Source organism: Hakea prostrata, chromosome 4 (assembly GCF_041222555.1).
Source record: "Hakea prostrata isolate BN-2017 chromosome 4, UWA_Hpros_2, whole genome shotgun sequence".
Lineage (NCBI taxonomy): Eukaryota > Viridiplantae > Streptophyta > Magnoliopsida > Proteales > Proteaceae > Hakea > Hakea prostrata.
This window is the reverse complement of record NC_142603.1, coordinates 47569289-47590682: the sequence shown is the minus strand read 5'-3', so window position 1 is coordinate 47590682 and position 21394 is coordinate 47569289. Positions and strand designations below refer to the sequence as shown.

Here is a 21394-nt window from a genome sequence, read left to right as displayed (position 1 = left end):
AAGAGGGCCAAAGCACACAAAACTATTTTCTTTTTGGTAACCCTTCTGTTCTAGTACTGTATATGCCTCAACGGATACTTCACTTTTAATCCTAGTTGCAATTCCTTGATATACATCATATGTTGATCACTAGAAACAGAAGAGCAGGGATCACAAAAGAAGAACGTTGAACAGAAAATGAGCATCAACTGTTTATAGCTTAGGGTTCGAACAGTGATCGGACATGGCAACAATTTGAGTTCCTAATTTGAAAATTTTAAAAGCAAATCATATGTGATTTTGAATTATAAATCTGTAACGTTTAGATTTTAAAATGTAAGCTGTTAATTCCATAGGCTCTCTCACCCGGAAATTTCATGCAGCAATTCCTTTGGTTATTAGATTCTGTTTTACAAAATCTTACAGGCGGAGCTGATTTATAACTACAAGTTGATTAATATTATGTAAGTTTTTTTTTTTTCTTTCTTTAATTTTTTACGCCAACTAGTAATAATGAAAATTAATATCATCATCATGCTAATTCTTGAAAAAATAAATCAAAATTTAGATTGCTACCCTCTACAATCAACGTAGTCAAAGGAAGATGTCAAGTTCCCGAGGAAGTCATTGAGCCCAAAATCCATCTGAAATCCATGCTGGGCAGCACTTGGAAGAATTCATATCAAACATTTTTGAGGCAAGGATAACTGCGGGCAAATTATACATAGGTTCACTGAGTTTGCAATCAATTACATTTACTTTCCTTGAAAAGAAATCAATTACAAATGCACCCATATTATTAAATATTAGAGTTAAGTGATTATGTCATCACTAAACAAAGATTTGAAATACCAAATCTTACCTTTTTTTATCCCTTAAGACCCTAAATTAGCCTTATCATTAAATCCCAAAATACCCTCTTCTTCAACCTTGTTGCTACTTCAATTCAAGTTCCTTAATTTTTCCTTTGAGGCTGTTGACTAGATGAATAACATGATTAAGCTTCAACTGCAGAGTTGGCACAATAAAACTCTCAATGTTTGGACGTAATTTCCTTCTTTCCCCTTCTAATATTGTAGGTTTAAATTTCTAATTTTATCGTGAATTTGATGAACTTCAAATTCAGGCATTTGGGGATTTTTTCTAATTTTTGTTGCGCTGAGGGTGATGAGCTCCATGAATGTAACAGTAGGGGGAGGTTTTATCTTTGGTCTCGATTTCCCCATTGCTTGTACTCAGGCATTAGGGTTTTTCAGAAATTTCTCCATTACTTATACTCTCTTGTCAATTTAATTTCCTTTGCTTGTTTGATGTTGGGTAGGTCTAATCCAAGGAATTTCTTAACAGCCAACAACTTGGGCAAATTTTATCCAGTAAGTTCGAGAATGAGAGTTAGTTTTCAGTGGAAATAAAAACCCTTTTCTCTTGAGAGTTTGAATTTGTAAACAAAAGGGAGGGCAAGTTGGGAGTTTGAATCTTTAAAATGGAGTTCTATGTCACTCCAAATGAATGCGGGTTCTTTAGAGGATAGTGCGTCAGCCTCTATGGCTAAAAGAAAATGAAGTTGAAGATGTTGAATAAGGGTAAAATTAGAATTTCCAATCTTTATTTAGTGATGACATCATTACTAAACACCAATCTTAACAATAGGGGTGTATTTGTAATTGAATTTTTTAGGAGTAATAAAAAAGGAATAGCTGAATTTTGGCGTTTCGGTGGATAGCGAATTGAAAAGGCTAACAAAAACAAGATTTTCTAAAAATCGCTGGAAAATCGGCAATTTTCCGTCAATATTCTCTCAAACTACTGAAATGCAACGAAATCGACCTAGAACGTCATCAGGGTCTCTCTTTCTCGTTCAAATCCTCGAATCAAACTAAAACCCTAACCATCTTTGCAGAGAAACAGTGATGGAGAGAAGATTGAAATAGACGATAACTTTATGAGTGTATCATTTTAGTGTTTTAAAAAGAAAAGAAATGAGAGTAGAGATTGAGAAGAGCTCATTGAGTGACTGAACAGACATACTTGAACAAATTGACATTCGTCATCCATGGTGGTCGAAGATGGTGATCAACGGTTTCGAGCCTTTGACGCACCCTTCGACTTTGCGAGAATAAATGAAAGAATGAGTGAATGACTTGTTTTTAAAATAAAGAGTTTTTTACATGAGGCCCCTCCATTTCAATTGAAAACTCGGTGCACCTTCCTCAAAATTGAAACTTTACAAAGTCCCCTCCACATTTAATATCGTCAAGTTTTTTTTTGTTTCAAATTTGCTTTTACAATTTTACCCTCACTTTATAAATTATTTGAAATCCTAAATAACATTTGTATAGTAGGAGTTTTTTTTTTACCTTAGCCCCCTTCATTTCCATTGGAAACATGATGCACTCCCTCCAAAATCAAAATCTTACAAGATACATTCACACACCATTAGTGAAAGATATGCAGTAAACTGATTAAAGTCAAATTAATTTGTTTATATGACTTCATTGGCCACAGAGTGATAAAATAATCATGCAAGAGTTTTTCTTTAATTTGAGGAAAACTTCAGTCATACAATTTGGGATAATATGGTGACATAAAAAATATTGTTTAGAATTTTAAAATGAATATTTTAATATTATTTATGATTTTATATGAATTTATTAAGTGTGAGTGAAAAAGTAAATTCTTATCAAGGTTAAAAAGAAAACAAACGGTCTATAGTGTGGATGGGAGCTTTGTAAGATTTTGATTTTGAGGAAGTGTTAAATGTTTACAATCGAAATGGAGGGGGCTCCTATAAAACTTTTTAGAATTTTAAATAAATTTATTCAAATGAGGGTAAAATTGTCAAATTAAAGTTAAAACTAATGAAAACCTAACAATATCAAATATGGAGGGGGCTTTGTAAGATTTCAATTTTATGGGGGGGTGTATGAGTTTCCAATGGAAACGGACGACAGGACTTATGTAAAAAATTCTAAAATAAATAAATAAAAAAAGATAGACATGACGTCAATCTTTGTTAACCAAAGACGTGGTAAGAGCATTTAATGATGAAGGATGATATCGAGGGATAATGCTTTATGCTTGCCTTACATGGTGGGGCAATTAGTGAGGGATAGATGTTGAGCCCGGGCCCCCCCCCCCCCCCCAAGAGCCCCCCCCCCCCGCCCCCCCCAATAAAAAAAGATAGACATGACGTCAATCTTCGTTAATCCGACAGTCGTGTCGGCGATATAATGCTGAAGGATGATATATGAGGGATTTCGTTTGTTTTCGCCGATTTTTCGTTCGTTTTTGCCAAGGTGACATAGGGCCTCTAAAAGCCGGGCCAATTAGTGAGGGATACATGTTGCGGGACCCCCTTTGCCCGTCGGCAACAATATGTGAAGCAGAGCCATACTCAATATAATTGTATAATGAATTGTAAACTTTAGTACATCTCTTTACTAATTGTGTTCTCTTTGCATATTTACATTAGTTTATATGAATGTTCCAAACCCCTCGCCCAAAGCCGGACATGTACCAATTATAAACTTAGGTTAGGTGATGTTTTAGGTCAAAATAACACTCCCAAGGTTTATTGGCCTCAAATTAGGTTACACGTCAAATTTCAGGTCAAAATGACCGAAATATCATCAAACAGGAAAATCGAACCCCACCAAAACGCGTCGAGCATGGCGACATGGGTCGACATTTCAAACTTTGGTACCATGGTCAATGGAGCAATTAATGAGGCCCTATTAATTATCTTCACTTTCTTATTGGGGGGTTTTGGATGAAATTTATTGCATAAGATGGCAAAATCCCGCCAAGATTTTGCGATTCGCTGGTTTCAATAATGCCTTGGTAATAAATGTAATTGATTGTAAATTCAAGAATATATATGTAATTTTTTCAATTAATTACCTATTATTCTATTATTTTTGGTAAACTATTATTTTTTTTATCCCGGCAAGGCGCCCTCGGGACCGGGCGGGCGAGATTTTGCATCACGGTTTTCCCATAATAAACGGACCAAGCTACTTACCACTTGAACCAGCGCCCGTTGGTTTAAAGTTTACTTCCAAAATTGTTCTTCTGGACATTCTAATTGTAGTGAAATGACATGAGTTTTATGGGAATCATAGGATAACACTACCTTCACATTTCCCATATTTAAAAGGGGACCCACCTCTAAACACAGTAAGAGATCGATCCCCTCCAAAATATACAGATAGATGTAAATATAAAACTATTATTTATTCTAGAAGGTAGAAGAACAGACTTAGATGAATACATATTCTGAAAAAGAAGAAGCAATTTCATTTTAAACAAACACGACTATTGTGACCCAAAGGTAAAGGGCACTGCATCATAATCTCTTCTTGTTCCCCTTTTTTTTTTTTCTCAAGAAATTTTTTTTAATGTATTTTTTGTGGCTGCAGATAAATTGAGTTTGATACCAGATAAGGTTGTTGAGAGTCTCCTTTTGAAGAACCGATTCTAACCACTTAAAACACGAAGAAGCTTATAGTTTGAATATGACCAAATGAAAGATATATCACATCATCTATTTTACAAAACTAACACACTTGGCATCATATTATTGGATTTAATTTATTTCATTATGTTACACATTATCGTGTCTTGCCAATATAGAGTCGGTTTAGTGGTAAAGACCTACACTTCTCAGTGGAAAGGTATTGAGTTTGATCCTTGCGGACGACATTACATTTCTAGTATTAAAAAAGCATCATTACACATTACAGTTTTATGTACTATTTGGTGATCATTCTCATTTGTCTATTGTCATTATTTTTCTCCATTTGATCTCCATGGTAAATACAAGCTCATAATGCATTCATCAAAATTGTGTATTTCCTTTCTTACCCTGGGATACTTGAATTTGAGGGAGTGGCAATATCGGCATTTCACCAAGAAGAAACAGAGTCTCATAACTATCTTGAAATGTGTGCCACGAAGTTAACTTGCTCCATTCCTTTGGGCAGTCTGATTGGCATAATAGTGGGACCCACTCATCCTAGGATTGACTTTTCCATTATTCCCTAGCCTCATAAGAAGGGGTATTCTGGGTAATTCAGGTTGACAATTTCCTGAATTCCTGTCCTCTGAAAATGGCTGAACGATTAGGGGTATATGATGTAATTTCATATTCCAAAATTTTAACTTCTAACTTCTAACCTCCTGTGTCTATAATAGAAGCCAAAAACAACCGCCATTTTCGTTTTTCTTGAAAAAGAAGCTCGACGAGCAGGACCAGAGGATAGAGTTCAATCAAAATCATCTCCTTTGACTCTCGCGCGGCTGAAAACTGAAGGTAAGCTCGTTCTGGTTCTTTCCTAATTTTTGTTTTTCCTTTCAGTTCAAAATTTTGATTCGTGTCTGTTCTTCATCTAAGAACGTGAACGCATAACATCGCTCGATTCATCTTCCTTGTTGATCTAAAATAGATATTTCATACATATAATCAAGAATGAAGCGATCGATTTTCCAGAATGAAAATCTGATGAGTGAAGCGTAGCTTGAGCATCATATATCATATATCTAATGGAATTTGAGAAGAACATACTTAATTAGTCCGGATCCCTCAATTTGATTGCTTTTCTTCAATTTCTTTTTCATGATCCTTGAGCTTCTCCTGTGTTCTATCCTTTCCTCCATGGCATCTAGTGGTCAAGTGAAGGTTACCTTCGGAAGTAATGGTAATCTAATCGAGCAATATAGGATGATGATACAGATGTGGCTTCGAGGTGGCTTCAGTAGTTTGGTTCGGACGAACCATTTGAATTAACTCTGTTCTGTTGTGTTTCCATCTTTCTGGCGCTATGGATAATGGGTGATCCAGGTGTTTTACATATATTCTAAAAACAGAGGATTGGCTAGTCTGTTCATCAAAAGAGAAAAAGATTAGCTAGTCTACACCGACGGTGTGTATATTAGATATTTTACAGGAGTGGTTCTCCGTTGATCCGATCCTAGAAAGGATGCAATTTAGTTACAAGATTCTGTTTTTGACAATGGTAAGACGATTCAGTCAACTTAAAAACTTTAAAAACATGTTTAAGAAAGATCAATGCCTTCGATTTGAATCCTTTCAATATTAAGGCAAACCTGCCAATATGTAATAATTATTTATGAAGAGTAGTCAACGTGTGTCTACGCTGGCCTGTATAAATCTCAATTTCCAAGAGAAAAAAATCCTTAATAAATTATATTAATTAATAATTTTTTATCTTGAAGTTGGTAGTAACCCTCCCTCTATCGGTTATTTTCTTATTATTTGATTTTTCTGTCCATATGAAAATAATATTTAATCATGATAATAGTATGCAAAAAGAAGGAAATAGAACATGTACAGTATGCGACCCTACATCCAGATTCATATTATTACAAAAAATTAATGTAGCATTTTTGAGAAATTCTGTCTTTCATGGGATTGTGGTGACCATTTTATAAAATATCTACACATAAGTAGTATTTCTTTCCCCTTTTAGAATTAGTTTAAATTGTTAAGTACAAGTGTACACTTGTAATCTTTGTTGGTATATTTATTTATTTTTTCTGTTGAGGGAAGGGGGTCGTGCTTCAGTGCTGCACATTTAATGCACAATACAGTGAAGCGCACGGTCGAGATTGAGATTTTGATCTCGACCACATGCTACGCATTAAATGTGCAGCATGCAAGTCACACTAGAGGGAAAGAGGGCTTGTGCCTTGTAGTGAACCTAGAATCAATTCACCACTTTCAATGAAATTGGATTGTTCCAATTCACAATTGATTTATACTGTCTAGATGAATTTCAGTCATGGATTTTGTAATTAGTAGACCAACTATATTGACTGTTTTTTTGATATATGATAGTTTTTATACACATATTCCAATAAAATTCAAACCTTCATGATCTCTTCATTAAAAGTTGTAGTGATATTAAGTCGTTAATTTTTTTCTTTTTCTTTTTGAAGATAAGCAATTGATGGTAAGCGATTTTCATATAAATTTCATCTAATATCAAGTTTTATCTATTTTTTCTTTTAACAAAAAAAAAAAAAAAATCTACTGTCACATTTTATTGTTCTAGAACAAGGCTTCTCTTAATTTTTTTTTTAAAATTAAGCAGGTCTAATAGTTCTGATTATGGACGCAGGTTAAAACTCGAAAATGTATACGGCAACGAAAGTTCGATATATACAATCAGCGCCAGATGTTAAACTGCAACCGTCGAACAAGGACAAATTTTCAGACCGAATCAGGCTACACGAACGGAGAAGTTTTCCGGTTCGCTTCAGCCGGCTTGGCTCAAAGGCAGTTCAACATGGTCGGATCCATGTCATGCAAGAAAAGCCTGCTACGAACCGAAAAGATGAACCACTGAATCGGTCGAGACTCCAAGCAGTTATGACTCCCACCCCAACTGAGACGACTTCAACAACAAAAAAGGTAAACTATTTCTACCAAAAAATAGGTAAACTATTGCTATGAGTTAAAGTTATGTATCATTAAATTTCATACCAAAAACCACATGTTAATAACTCAGTAAACCCTTTCGCTTTATCTATTTTGGTTGAAAATTATAATTATTTTGCAAATTCTCTTCTGTACAGCGTGTCTTCACATTTGGCAAAGGAAACAGCGAAGGACATAAGGGTATGAAGTCCTTGGTAAGCAACTTCCTCCTTTATTTCACCATACTCCATATGTTCTGTTAATTTACCAAAAAAAAAAAAAATGTTCTGTTATGGGGATTGAAAACAAACCCAATGAACTAAACTATTGAACCAAAAGAAACTGGTCTATTAAGATTCGAATGTTTACTAAATAAAACCAAAGAGCTTGGCTTATTTATTTTCAATTTGAAGTGAGCTAAAACGGTTTAATAACGGCTTGATGATAGTCGTAAAACTGAGGCAACCCGAATCGAAACCATTAGCTCAAACCAAACTTAACAGAACCCAAATTGAACCAACCCAAAACCAAAATGATTTGATTTGGTTTTGGTGCTTTCAGCCCGAAACCAAAATGCCCAAATAAGAACAGCTCGGACCGAACCATTGACCCCCTTCCCCTGAAAAAGATAACAAAGGAGGAAAACAAGGTCCACCCAAAAGCCCATGGGCAAAATTTTATAGCGCAAGCCCATTTCGTACTAGCCTCCACGACAAGAAACAGTTATAAAGGTAGTTAATTTGTTCGGATATGAAACTCGGAACAAAAGAATTGTCTCTCTCACTCCCTGTTAATGGCGAAGCAGGCTACGACCATTGTTTGGTATGAATATCTGGTAGGAATATGGAAGACTGACAATGTGAGATTGCAGAAGCTGCTTAATTCATTCCAATATTCTTTTTGTAATCTCTGTATGGTTTGTTTTGTGATGTTTTAGTTGGGAGGGAAAGGAGCAAACCTTGCAGAGATGGCGAGCATTGGCTTATCTGTGCCGCCAGGCCTCACAATATCAACTGAAGCATGCCAGGAATACCAGCAATGTGGGAAGAAATTTCCAGAGGGACTATGGGAGGAGATACTGGAGGCCTTGGAGAGTGTGGAGAAGGAAATGGGAGCCAAACTTGGTGACTCTTCCAAGCCGCTTCTTTTGTCTGTTCGTTCAGGTGCTGCGGTAAGCTTTCCTTTCTTCTGGGTGTTTGAATCATCGGTTCTAAAACCTAGTCGTATATCCGATCCTTGCCCCGTCTTCAGTATTTGCTGGGTTGAAGGGTTACCCAAGCCCATTGGCTTTGCCTGGTATTAAAATTACAGATGCACACCCTAATTTGATGGATGTGCATGGATTTGGATCTGAACGGTTCATGAAGTCAACCATTCTTATTGCAGTTATTTGTTCCTGTAGATTTCTATGCCTGGCATGATGGACACTGTACTTAACCTTGGTCTTAATGATGAAGTAGTTGCTGGTTTGGCTTCTAAAAGTGGAGAGCGCTTTGCTTATGATTCTTATAGGCGTTTCCTAGATATGTTTGGTGGTGTTGTAAGTCGTTTCTGTCCAAGTAGCTATTTATATAAGCTAATGTTGCATTATTATGTTTTGCAATAGCTAATCGTTTAGCTTGTGTTAAGCATTTCCAGTCGATATATTCGTACTTTTTGGGTCTAGTATCTTGCTAAGTTCATTTATGTTTTTAAGGTCATGGGCATTCCGCACTCTTTATTTGAAGAAAAACTTGAAGGCCTTAAGGCTGCCAAAGGTGTGAATCTCGACACTGAGCTCAAAGCTTCCGACCTTAAAGAGCTTGTGGCGCTATACAAGACAGTGTACCTTGAAGCCAATGGTGTACAGTTTCCTTCAGGTACAGCACTTTCCTCTTCACTCATATTATTATTTCTATCGAAAAGAGATTGGAGGTGGAATTTGGGTAGCTTTAAGATGTTGGAACTTTGAATTATATGGTTGATTGACTTGGAACAGAAGACTCATTAGGAGGCAACAACACCTAATACTTCAAATTCTTCCTGTATTGATGAAATTAGATTCTTGAGGAGGGATTAATTCCAATATCTTGATGTTTCCCAAACATGTTTCCTGTTGATGTAAACTATCATGTAATCCCTGAATAATCTGATATCTTGATTTCAACATGATTTTTACCTCTCCTTCTTATAATTAAGATTCCAACATAATAATGAACTGCTTAGTCAAGGCAGCAGATACTTTTTCTATTCTGTTTTATTCTTGATTGATTGAATATGTAGATCCAAGAGAGCAGTTGCAATTGGCTGTGAAAGCAGTCTTTGACTCCTGGGACAGTCCTAGAGCCATCAAGTATAGGAGCATCAACCAGATAACTGGGTTGAAGGGGACTGCCGTTAATATTCAATGCATGGTGTTTGGAAATATGGGAAATACTTCAGGGACAGGTGTGCTCTTCACTAGAAATCCAAGCACTGGGGAGAAGAAGCTTTATGGGGAGTTTCTAATCAATGCTCAGGTCCATAGTACTAGAATGATATTTGTATTAGAACCTCTATGATTCTTTTGGCAATTACTAGTTAGTTAATCATCTGTAGTTCCTGGATTCAAACAGGGAGAGGATGTAGTTGCTGGAATTAGAACACCGGAGGATCTGGATTCCATGAAACAATGCTTGCCTGAAGCTTACAAAGAGCTTGTACAGAACTGTGAAATTCTGGAGAGACATTACAAAGACATGATGGTAACGTACAATTGTACATGATAAATATGTATACAAATGTAGATGATATTAAGTTGTGACTTTGATTCTGACTTCCTTGTTTCATGCATCACTATAGTTACCTATTTACCATCGGTCCCAAAAGTTTAACCTTTTAAGTAAGATGGCTACTGTTATATAATAGCAACACACAACAAAATCAGTTCTGATTTTCAGTTTCATTTTTTCTTTAAGCTTTTCTACCATGCTTTTATTTGTCATTTCAAGGTTATAAGCTTGGTAGAAAGTGAGTAATCCAAAAAAAATTATTAGTGAGAAAAAGTAATGTGCAATTACGTGAACACCCCACAATTGAAGTCAAGAATGTAAATGGCAATGAGAGACTTGTCAATTAAGGCTAGCAGTCCCAACATCGGCTGAAACTCCAATAAAGTCAGGTACATAGATTGAGATTTAGTAGGAGACAATCAATCAACTTGGAGAATTATGCTTGAACATAAAGAGAATGTGAGTTATCCACTATAGGGTTTCATAGATGAAGCGGAAGCAATTAGAAGTCTCTAAATATGGATTTAGCAGTTCTCTCTAGGGGTAGAACAAAACCCTAAGTTCCTGTGGTGAGTAGGACTTGGAATAAGTCCTGATGGAAATTAAGGTTTGAAGGGGAAACCCAGGTTGCCCATAGAATCAAGTGGACTAAGTGTTGGTGTTGTGACTTGACTTCAACAGCACATATGAACCCTTCTTTGTACATCAGCAGTTCAATCAAAGGAAACAATGGTCTTCTTCAACTCACAGCAACAGAAGATTGAGCAAGATGAAGATTTAACAATAAAAAAAAGAAAAGAAAAGAAGAAGGGCTTGATTTTGGCTGAAAGGCAGGCTTTGAACTTGATTCTCAACAACATATGTGGAAAGCTCCTTTCAGAATAATAGGGATTGCAGGATTCCTTGATGGAACAAGAGCCTTCAATAGCTGCAGGAAAGAACAGAGCACAAAGAAGAAAAAGAAGCTTGAGGTGAGGGTTTTTGGAGGTTGGATTTTTTCAGTCCTGCCTATCTCGCCCTAGCTATCTCAGATGTTGAAATCAGGACTCCCTTTGATAACCTATGGCAAGCAAGTGGCCTCAAAATTTGTTCCACATTTTTTTTTTTTTGGAACTAACGATTTTATGTATATTGGGGTGGGCTATTGTATACCACTGGGTAGAATCGAACCTGACCTTTTCACTGAGAAGTCTTGGTCATTGCCAACTGAGACAACTTTTTGGTGATTTATTTCAATACATTCCTTGTCAATCTTTTACAATGGCTGCCTATTTAGTGATTCACGGAGTCAGGCCAGCTTCCATGATCAGAAACAAAGAATAGCAACTACTGAAATGGTAACCAGCTGAAAATAGGAGCTACTAAGAGCTTTATAACCCAACCTTCTAAACATGCAATGATAAACAAATCAGAAACTGCTAGGCAGCAAACTAATGGAACTAGAAACTACTAGGGTGCAACTGAGGTTGACTGGTCAAATGCGAGGAATTCTGGGAAACTCTTTTTGGATCTTCTAGAAGCTATTCTGGGCTGGCTCGAACTGGTCCAACCCTGGCCCTTCAGGACCTGTTTCAATGGGCCAGTTGTTACTGGACCAGTTTGGTCTGCCTTTTTCTGTATTACTGTTGAGTGGTCATGGAATTCACATGTTTATGCAAAAACATTTATAGGAAATGTGATATGCAAGAACTTCACTTTTATAATGAGTAGAACCCAAAGAAGAAAACTCAAGAGAGCACCCAAACCAATTAGGTGAAATAGACCTTCTCTCTTTGTAGGAAACTTTTCTGTTCTCATAATAAACTCATACAATATTCCCTTGTTAAGGGATTCCAGGAATTAGCAATGCAATAAAAATTCATAATATAAGTTCTTGTACTGAAGTTAATCTCCCTGATGGTGAGTTCATAGGGAAAATCTATAGTACTAGGCGGAAAGGAAAAAGGGGTAAACAATTCTTATAGGGAATATCTATAGTACAGTAGTACTAGGCAGAAAGGAAAAAGGGGTAAACAATTCTTAGAACTAACCAAAGGTCAATTCCTTTTTTTTTTTGGGGGGGGGGGGTCAGGGGGAGTTTTCATAACCACTTCTAGTTAGAAGGCCAGAACAGCTTAGCCTACCTAGAACAACCTAAGATGTGTCAATCTCATGCTATTTCAGAGTTTGTTTTCTCCCATATTGTGGTAATAACATTAAATTTTATAAAGATGTTGGGTCAATGGTATTATTAGGGATCTGTTCAAAATTTGGAAGGAAGGAATGAATGAGGGTAAAGTCACACCTTTGCATACGTGCATATAGAATTGTGAAAAGGAAAGTTGGGGATGGGTGTGCAGTTCATTAACATCCTCCCGGTAAAAATTAATAAAAAAAAAAAGAAAAGAAAAGAAAAAGGAAGGAGATAGAAGAAAGGTTAAGGTGTTGAACAGAGTTAAATGCTCTGATAAAAAATAAATATTTTGTCATCATCAAGTGTATAATTGACTTTAGAGTATCGTTCGTAGACAACTTTCTTATTGCTGGAGTAGTTTCTGCAATAGGCATTCAACGTATTGGAGCTCACTTAGGATCAGCTCCGAACATGTTAAGCTGCATTAATATCGTTTAAGCCTTGAGGTGGTATGGGCATGTGCAATAGAGTCCTCTGAATGCTCCAGAACTGAGTGGTGTATTGTATCAAATGGAAGAGGCTAAAAGAGAAAAGGTAGGCCCAAAATGACTTTGGAAGAAGTGGTGAGAAAGAAATGCATACTACTGACTAGTTTCAACTATCAACTATGACTATGAATAGAATCGATTGGGGAAAAAGGATCCTTTTAGCTGATCCCATTTGTTTGGGATGATGCTGAGTTTTATGTACTTTTTCTATTTATACTGCCCTTGAACTGAGTATTGTCTCCTTTGGTCTTTATAGGATATCGAATTCACGGTTCAGGAAAATAGGCTGTGGATGCTACAATGCCGATCTGGAAAGAGGACTGGGAAAGGGGCTGTAAGAATAGCTGTTGACTTGGTTAATGAAGGGCTTATTGATTCTCATTCAGCTGTCAAGATGGTGGAACCACAACATCTCGATCAACTTCTCCATCCACAGGTACATCATCAATAGGAATGCGCACAGGATCCATCAAGAGATTAATATTAATTGTCATTTTGCTCAGTATACAAAGAGCAGAAATACCGTCCTCGAACTACACATGCAAGAAGTCAATTTAACAAGAGTGATAAAAGTTTTCTGTTAGTTCCTCTAATGAATTCATGAAATGAAATTATTTTATGAATTATGTTCGTTGTGGCTCTTTTGTGAGGGCATAGACTAAATGATAAAGTGTTACTAAGCCATTTCAGAACCACGTATGTGAGTATTACCATGATACATGTCCTCTCAAATGGCATATTTGCACAGAGATTGAAGCATGGATTAATGTCATGCACAAAGCAGGAATGGCCTTTTCAATGACTTATTTTCATATTTCCTTGAATCAGTTTGAGGATCCATCTTCTTACAAAGGCAGTGTTATAGCCACAGGCTTGCCAGCATCACCTGGAGCTGCAGTTGGTCAGGTTGTATTCAGTACTGATGATGCTGAAACATGGCATGCACAAGGCAAGAGTGTCATTTTGGTATTCACTTGTCTTTTCTCCTTTGTGTGTTCAATTGTTATACTAGGACAACTAGCTTACCTGAAATTTCCAGAACTGTAGGGTAAAAATTTAGCCAACAAATCATCTTGACATATAAAATTAGCTGGTAATTAAACATTTGTAACTTCCCAAAAGAATTTGACATTTTATATTCATTGTGCTACCCGATTGAGTAGATTTTTGGTTGAGAGGATCTCTGGACTCTGGAACACTGCATCTTTCTAGTTCCCTGGTTTTAAAGTGATTCTACTATGATGCTTGTAAAAGCACATGGTCTTACTTTTACATCTTGTCAATGAATAATGCTCATGGTTGCCTTCTGTTTAAATTCTTATTGTTTAATCTATTTCATTTGTTTGCATTTAATAGAGAAAACTGTTTAATTTAAGAAGTAGGAATCCTTGAATAGTCATCTAAAAGTTATCATCTCCAAGACTGCCAGTTGTCAAACCTACATGCAAAAAGGCTATTGCAATCTTTTACTGGGACCAAATTATTTCCTGAACTGCCTTAGTTCACTTGTGTCTAAAGGTGAGGACAGAGACCAGCCCAGAGGATGTTGGGGGAATGCATGCAGCTACTGGTATTTTGACAGCCAGAGGTGGCATGACCTCACATGCAGCTGTTGTTGCCCGTGGGTGGGGAAAATGTTGTGTATCTGGATGCTCCAACTTACGTGTGAATGAATCAGAAAAGGTGAGGCCATGACATTTTCTGTTTTGATAATATGAAAAGTACTGGATAATTTCTGCCTGCAAAACAATATAATAAAAAAAGAAAATTGAGGAAGAAGAAGTTATAGATAGTTTTTTTGATTGACACTGTAGGTTGTTGTAATTGGTGAGACGATAATTAAAGAGGGTGAGTGGCTTTCACTCAATGGATCTACAGGGGAAGTGATAATGGGGAAGCAGGCACTTGCTCCTCCAGCTATAAGTGGTGACTTGGAAACCTTCATGTCCATGGTCGATCAAATAAAGTCTATGAAGGTAAAACTCATACCATTAAGTTGTACATACAAGTTTCTATAAAATCACCAACTAATGAATGGAATTTGTGGGTTATAGGTTATGGCAAATGCTGACACACCAGAAGATGCACAAACAGCAAGAAATAATGGTGCACAAGGGATTGGACTTTGTAGGACAGAGCATATGGTAGCTATTGCATTATTTTATTTATTTGTGACTTTATTATCATTTTTTTTTTTTGGTTACATTTTATCTTCTTTATTGTTGGGTACAAATAGATTGCAGTCTCAGAATTATTGCAAAATCCTGAAGTTGTATGATTTGTTGCAACAAAACTTATGCTCTTTGTTTTCCTTAAAAAAAAAAAAAAAGATACTGGAAATATCCTAAATTATTTGGGACATATAATCCTAAAATAAAACTTTATGTGGCACAAATTTTGATCCCCCTGCTGTTTGGTGTCCCAGTTCTTTGCATCAGATGAGAGGATAAAAGCAGTGAGACAAATGATAATGGCTGTGACACCAGAGCAGAGAAAGAAGGCCCTGGACTTACTATTGCCTTATCAAAGATCTGATTTTGAAGGAATCTTTCGTGCAATGGATGGTACTTTTATATTCTCCCCTTACATTTATCTGCCTAATAGAAAATGTATGATTTCAGTCCAGTGTATGGGTCTCATCGGTGAGTGATGAATGTTATTGCTGTGAACTAAAATTGATCAAATCTTGTGATCATTGTGCACATTGTTGGATGGTTAGGGTAATAATGACAAACTAGACTTGGCTTTGGTTCTGTGAATGAGGAGATTTGTAGTCCATGTTGCATAAAATGACTGCCTTATCACTTATGGTTTGTTTGTGGACATGCCTACTAATGATGTGAACTGATGCTAAATGTATGAATTTGACCTTTCTGCTATCAATTCCATTTTGGCACATTTGGGCATCTTCCTGACATTAATGAGGGAATGCACTGATATTAATTTGGGATTTTTTGCTCTTTGACTAGGACTTATCTCTTAGGTATGTACAGCATGATGCCTTGGGTTTATTTCTTGTCTATTGTTACAGTTCATTCTTCAGAATTGTTGAAATTTCAGGTCTTCCCGTGACAATCCGGCTGTTAGACCCTCCTCTCCATGAATTTTTGCCAGAGGGTGACATTGAACAGATGATCAGCGAATTAACTTCTGACACTGGCATGACTGAAGAGGAGGTCTTTTCGAAGGTTGAGAAACTCTCAGAAGTAAATCCCATGCTTGGTTTCCGTGGTTGCAGGTATGATGCTCCTTATTATCTTAGTTAATTTGCTAAATTTTTAGTTTTCTCTGCACCAATCTGTGGTGTTGTCAACCACCTTAGGAGAAATGCTGATGGAGCAGCCCTGGGTCCTGAGCGAGGTCCAAGGCATTGATTAGAATTTTTCAATATGAAAATAAGTTAATGGTATAAACTTATTGAATCCTGAAGACAAATAAGGTTCAATAATAGTGTAAATACCAAGTGCTTGAAGTACTAGCCATCTATTAGTTTGTTTTCAACCATAAAATTGGGGCTGGAGCATATAAATTTTCAGCTGCTAGCCCAAATAAGCTGGTCCTAGGTCATTACTGTTCATGTTATGAAATTTATATTTGGTGAGTTGATCCTTGGATCAGACCCTACGACAATGGGGTTCTGAAGACTGGTATTGGATTGTCTGGATTGTCATCTTGGAATGATCTGACCAGGTTGGGAATGGATCACCATTCTTGTGATTTCAATAATTTTTTCCTGTCTGGTTCAGTCTGATCTACTGGATAGCCCAATCAGGTTCGGAGTTGCCAGCAAATGCTCCAACCTTCGGTAATGAGCTCTTAATTTTAACAAAAGACTGCAGACCATGGCTATTGCATGATGAGAGTACTAAAAGTACTGAAAAAAGAGTACTAAAAGGACTTGGATAAATTAGCATTTGACAACACAATCCCTAAATCTCTAGTTTTGCATTTTTACATTACTCTAAACTTGTATCAGACTTCGGAATTTTATACAATAAACTGGGTACATATGGTTGTAACCTGTAAAACAAAAAGGAAAGAGAAACAATAGGGACCAATGGAGTTCACCCAAAGAAAAGGGGACCAATAGATTCACCCAAAAGAAAATTGGAACCGATGGAACTGTGTAACCTTGGGAGTGTTCCATGCAATGTTGGCTCACTATATATAATGAAATAAAAACTACCTAGGGAAATAAGAAATAAGAAAATAAATTCCCCTGACTTGAACCATAACAGTGAAACAGTAAATACCTATTCTAACATAACAAAGGTGTTCAAACCAGATCTTAAAACCTTCTTTTCTTGTATCTTCTTCCTATTCTTAAAAGCTTTTTAGTTCAGGGGGTAAAAAATAATTTGTAAGTGACTTCGCATTATGTCATTCCCGAGAGCTGTCATTGTCTTGGACTCTTTTCAAGTATACGTGAAATGAAAGGATTTTACCATAACTGAAAGAAGAAATGCATTTACATTAGAAGGTAAGAAAATGAACATAACTTATTTTCATCAACTTTGGTTATGACTTACAGCAAGATTTTCCTTAAATTTCTGATTCTTGGGTAGACTGCCTGTACTGATCCTATGGTCCAGCCTCACGTCATATTTTGAAAGAAAGCATGTTAACTCACCACTCACGATCTGTTGGCTCTATCCTGTCACGCTTTCCTAAGTCTGTTCTTGGACTTCAACAAAATTAAGTACCTAAATATTCTTCATGATGGAAGATTCCTGAATATACCTTAATTTTTCCTTAAGATTGTATGAGAGAAAATAATATAACACATTCTTAAGCTTGGAGATCAAAGATCATTCCTTAACTGCCATATGGTGTGTACTCAGAGTCGACCATCTAGGTTGTGGTGCCACATAAAGGGTATGTGCATTTACCCTGAAGGACAATTTAATTCTGGACGTCATTGACAACCGTAAATGTTCAAGTTGTGAAATCAATTATTTTATTTAATATTAAGCATCTATAGTTGCTGCATGAAATTAGAACTTGTAGAGCAATGGGTCAAGCCCATTCACATCACATAAATATGAGTGTCACCTACTTCATTTCATGTACGAAACCTCTACTGAAAACATGCTTGATTTGCAGATGAAATGATTTGATGTATTGATATTTCAAAGATTGATGTTAACCTTGTATTTTTTATCATGTGTCCAGGCTTGGGATAGCATATCCAGAACTGAGTGAAATGCAAGCACGTGCTATCTTTCAGGCTGCCATCTCTATGAGCAACCAGGGTGTTCAAGTTCTTCCTGAAATAATGGTTCCCCTTGTTGGAACACCACAGGCATGATTTTTATTCCTTTTCTTGCCAAATCTTATACATATGCAGACTGGGCAGGCCTTGCAGAAAGTTTTAGGACCTGCTTGATTGCCCACCCAGTGTTTCTGTTTCAAAGATCACCAGAGACTTTTTCATGTTTCTGTTCCAAGAAACACTCTAAAAGTGGTTGATAATACTTGCTTCCTGAAATTTTTTCATAGCCCAAAGTTTCAAATGTTATGTTTTATGTTTAGATGGAAAATGACCATCATAACCCTTTTACAACTTGTTTCACTTAAGTCCATGTGCTTTCAAATTTTGTTTCAAGGATCAGATGCAAAGTTGCATCTTGACACATAAATAGGCAGAAAGTTCAATTTTTATGTCCAAAATAACCAGAAATTAAACATGTTTACCAAAAGGTTTTCAACCAAAATTTCTGTATTTTGAAGCGAGGATTTCTTTGGCTCCATCTGATTGTATGAAAAATGAAGGAAAACTAAATTCTCCCCAGAGAAAAATCTTGTAGAATATCAGATCACTTTTGACTTCAGATAGTAGATAAATTGCAAATTAAAATATCTCCTTTTCCTTTGCTTCTCTATCGATCCAAGGAATTTAGTGAAAATTGTAGTAACTGTATTTTTAAGTTAGTATACATTACTAACATCTATATTTATTGGGCAGTTTCAGTTTTGTTTTTAAGTATACCCTTCAAGATTCCTCATCCAAGTAGATGAAGCCTATGTAGCAGGCCATAAATTACTTGTCATCTTCTCATACTGTTCTGAATATCTAAAAATTGGGGTGCCATTCAAATCTTTTCTCTGTTTTGTAACACTTTGCTGTCCACATGCATATACCCACCAAAAAAAAAAAAATAAGTGTTTTAATACACTAAATTAGAACACTCATATTTCTGTATTTCTAAAATATTCAAGGTTTCGTAGTGCAGGAACTAGGACATCAAGTGAGCTTAATACGTAGCATTGCTGAGAAAGTGTTCTCTGAGATGGGTACTTCCATAGGTTATAAGGTTGGAACCATGATTGAGATTCCAAGGGCTGCCTTACTTGCAGATGAGGTATATTGAAATTTACTTTCTTTTAATATTCCTGCAAACATATTGAATTAGCTTTTCACTAGCTATAGCTTGAAAACAAGTTTAACTACATAGGAACATTTTAGTGGTTTTGTTTGCCCTGTTAAACAGTTCATGTGAATTGATCTTTAAATGCATAGAAACACTTGCAAAATGCCATATGGGAACCATTTAGTGAGAACAATTTGAGCATAATGGACTTAATTCATTCAGAGGAAAAAGTTGTATCTCACAGGTTGCTCAACAATCACTGAGATAAATATTTTTGTTGATAAGACTGCAAGAAATAGAATGAACGTGTACATTTTGGGATCTCATAATGGAAAGTTAGTCATATAGCATTTGGAGGCTGTACCCAAACACTTCCTACAAGTAGAGGACTTAATGCACACAGGTTAATGTGTTACTGCAGTTATATGGTCATGTTATGGGGGTTGGCAAGTTGTAGGTTTCGTTGACTTTTCATAAGCATCATAAGATGTAATGTACATCTCAATATATTTTTCACTTCTTTTCTGCTTATTTTCTCATTAATGACTCATTAATGACTCATTGATAGATTGCCATGGAAGCCGAGTTCTTCTCATTTGGGACTAATGATCTCACACAAATGACATTTGGATACAGTAGAGATGACGTTGGGAAGTTCCTTCCAGTGTATTTGTCCAAAGGAATTCTGCAGAATGATCCATTTGAGGTTAGAACATGCAAACACTGCATAATGAATTTCCACTTCTGTCAAATAAAGTCAAGCTTTTACTTCCCTTCCCCCCCCCCCCCAAAAAAAAAAAAAAAAAAAAAAAAAAAAAAAAAGAAAAAAAATGACAGTCCGTCAAAACTGGGACCAAAGCTATTGTTTCCATCTACTCTTGATTTTCTGTTGGTTGTAATCATTGTGCATTTGAAGACCAAATTATTAAAAGGTTGCATTAGATTGATAGATGCTAGTAAGGTTTTCTTCATTGCCAGTGACTTGAATGTGGCAACAATCTTCTATCTTTTTCCATTTATCAGAAACCAGTTGGGAAATTGCATAGGCATTTCAGGTGGTGTCTATTCTATATTTCAACTACAGATAAAACTCTAATTCATTTTATTCAAATGTACAAAGATTAATGTTACTGCTTACTACTGCTACTACCAACACAAATGAGAGATGAGTCTTAACTCTCCAAGGTCCTATGAAAATGCATCTTAGGTGCTCGATCAAAAAGGAGTAGGGCAACTCATCAAGATCGCTACAGACAAAGGACGTGGAGCAAGACCTAACTTGAAGGTGAGAGACTTAACACTCAGAGGGGTGAGAATTCAATAAGTTAATATCCTTGGCTCTTCTTAAGTGTTTTATCTTTTCTATAAACAATTGTGGAAATGTAAACATATCAATACTGGCACAGAGAGTGCGTCAGCTTGAACACCAACAATTCCAAATTTGAATTCACTGAGGCATTCTCATAGAAAGTTTGCAGACCTCTCCTTTTTTAAATGGGACCTTAACAGATTTTCTGTATCTGGTAAGGTTCCTTTGCTGGAATCAAGATGCCCCAAAAGAACCTCAAGATACCATGTTCATTGAAACGTAAGGCAAGACAGTCTTCTGTTTTTCCTACCTATATGAAACCTGTAATATTGATCGATAGTGATGATAAGCAGGTTGGAATATGTGGAGAACATGGTGGAGAACCCTCTTCCGTAGCATTCTTTGCAAAGGTTGGACTTGACTATGTTTCATGTTCGCCATTCAGGTATGTTCAACAACTACATGAAATGAACTTTTTGATTCAGTTCAGCTAATTGAAAACATCACCCAGATATGACATCCTTTTTCTTATGATTAGTTGCTACTTTTTCCAACAGGGTCCCTATTGCTAGGCTTGCAGCAGCTCAAGTGGCCGCTTGAGAAGATTTCATGTAGGAAGATCCGTAGATCAATTAATGTTGTATGTAACCTTGTGCAGGAGATGTAAATAGGATTCTTATACCTGTAAATTGTAATACTAATGATGATATGATCAACTAAAAGTGAAAATGGAGAATATTTATTAAAGAAGTCAGAGGAAAATCTTTTGTCTCTTGAAGTAGTGAAGAATTTTTTGGATCCTCCACCTGATATGTAGAAATTGATGCTCCTTTAACACTTTTCTTTTACATAATAGGGTAGAGTCCAATGGATTTCTTATCTTTGA

At 36.2% G+C, this 21394-nt stretch overlaps 1 protein-coding gene across 1 annotated transcript; it reads left to right on the top strand.

Annotated features, from left to right (window-relative positions):
• Positions 1-5179: 5179 nt before the first annotated feature.
• On the top strand, positions 5180-21270 carry PPDK (pyruvate orthophosphate dikinase). The gene is made up of 21 exons (XM_089153250.1): positions 5180-5290; positions 7119-7411; positions 7576-7632; positions 8355-8588; positions 8820-8957; positions 9114-9276; positions 9680-9915; positions 10012-10140; positions 13085-13264; positions 13657-13794; positions 14347-14511; positions 14643-14804; positions 14883-14972; positions 15254-15392; positions 15889-16066; positions 18001-18130; positions 19062-19190; positions 19768-19905; positions 20407-20484; positions 20862-20953; positions 21066-21270. The coding sequence occupies exons 2-21, from the start codon at positions 7133-7135 to the stop codon at positions 21106-21108; spliced, it is 2898 nt and encodes a 965-aa protein (XP_089009376.1). The 5' UTR covers positions 5180-5290; positions 7119-7132; the 3' UTR covers positions 21109-21270.
• Positions 21271-21394: the final 124 nt, after the last annotated feature.

What these genes read in the sequence shown, in the direction of transcription:
- PPDK (XM_089153250.1), top strand. Translation starts at nt 7,133, where the DNA reads ATGTATACGGCAACGAAAGTTCGATATATACAATCAGCGCCAGATGTT. An exon ending in TGGTGTACAGTTTCCTTCAG is followed by an intron (nt 9,277 to 9,679) that starts GTACAGCACTTT and finishes TTGAATATGTAG; the next exon opens with ATCCAAGAGAGCAGTTGCAA. An exon ending in CTTGGTTTCCGTGGTTGCAG is followed by an intron (nt 16,067 to 18,000) that starts GTATGATGCTCC and finishes TCATGTGTCCAG; the next exon opens with GCTTGGGATAGCATATCCAG.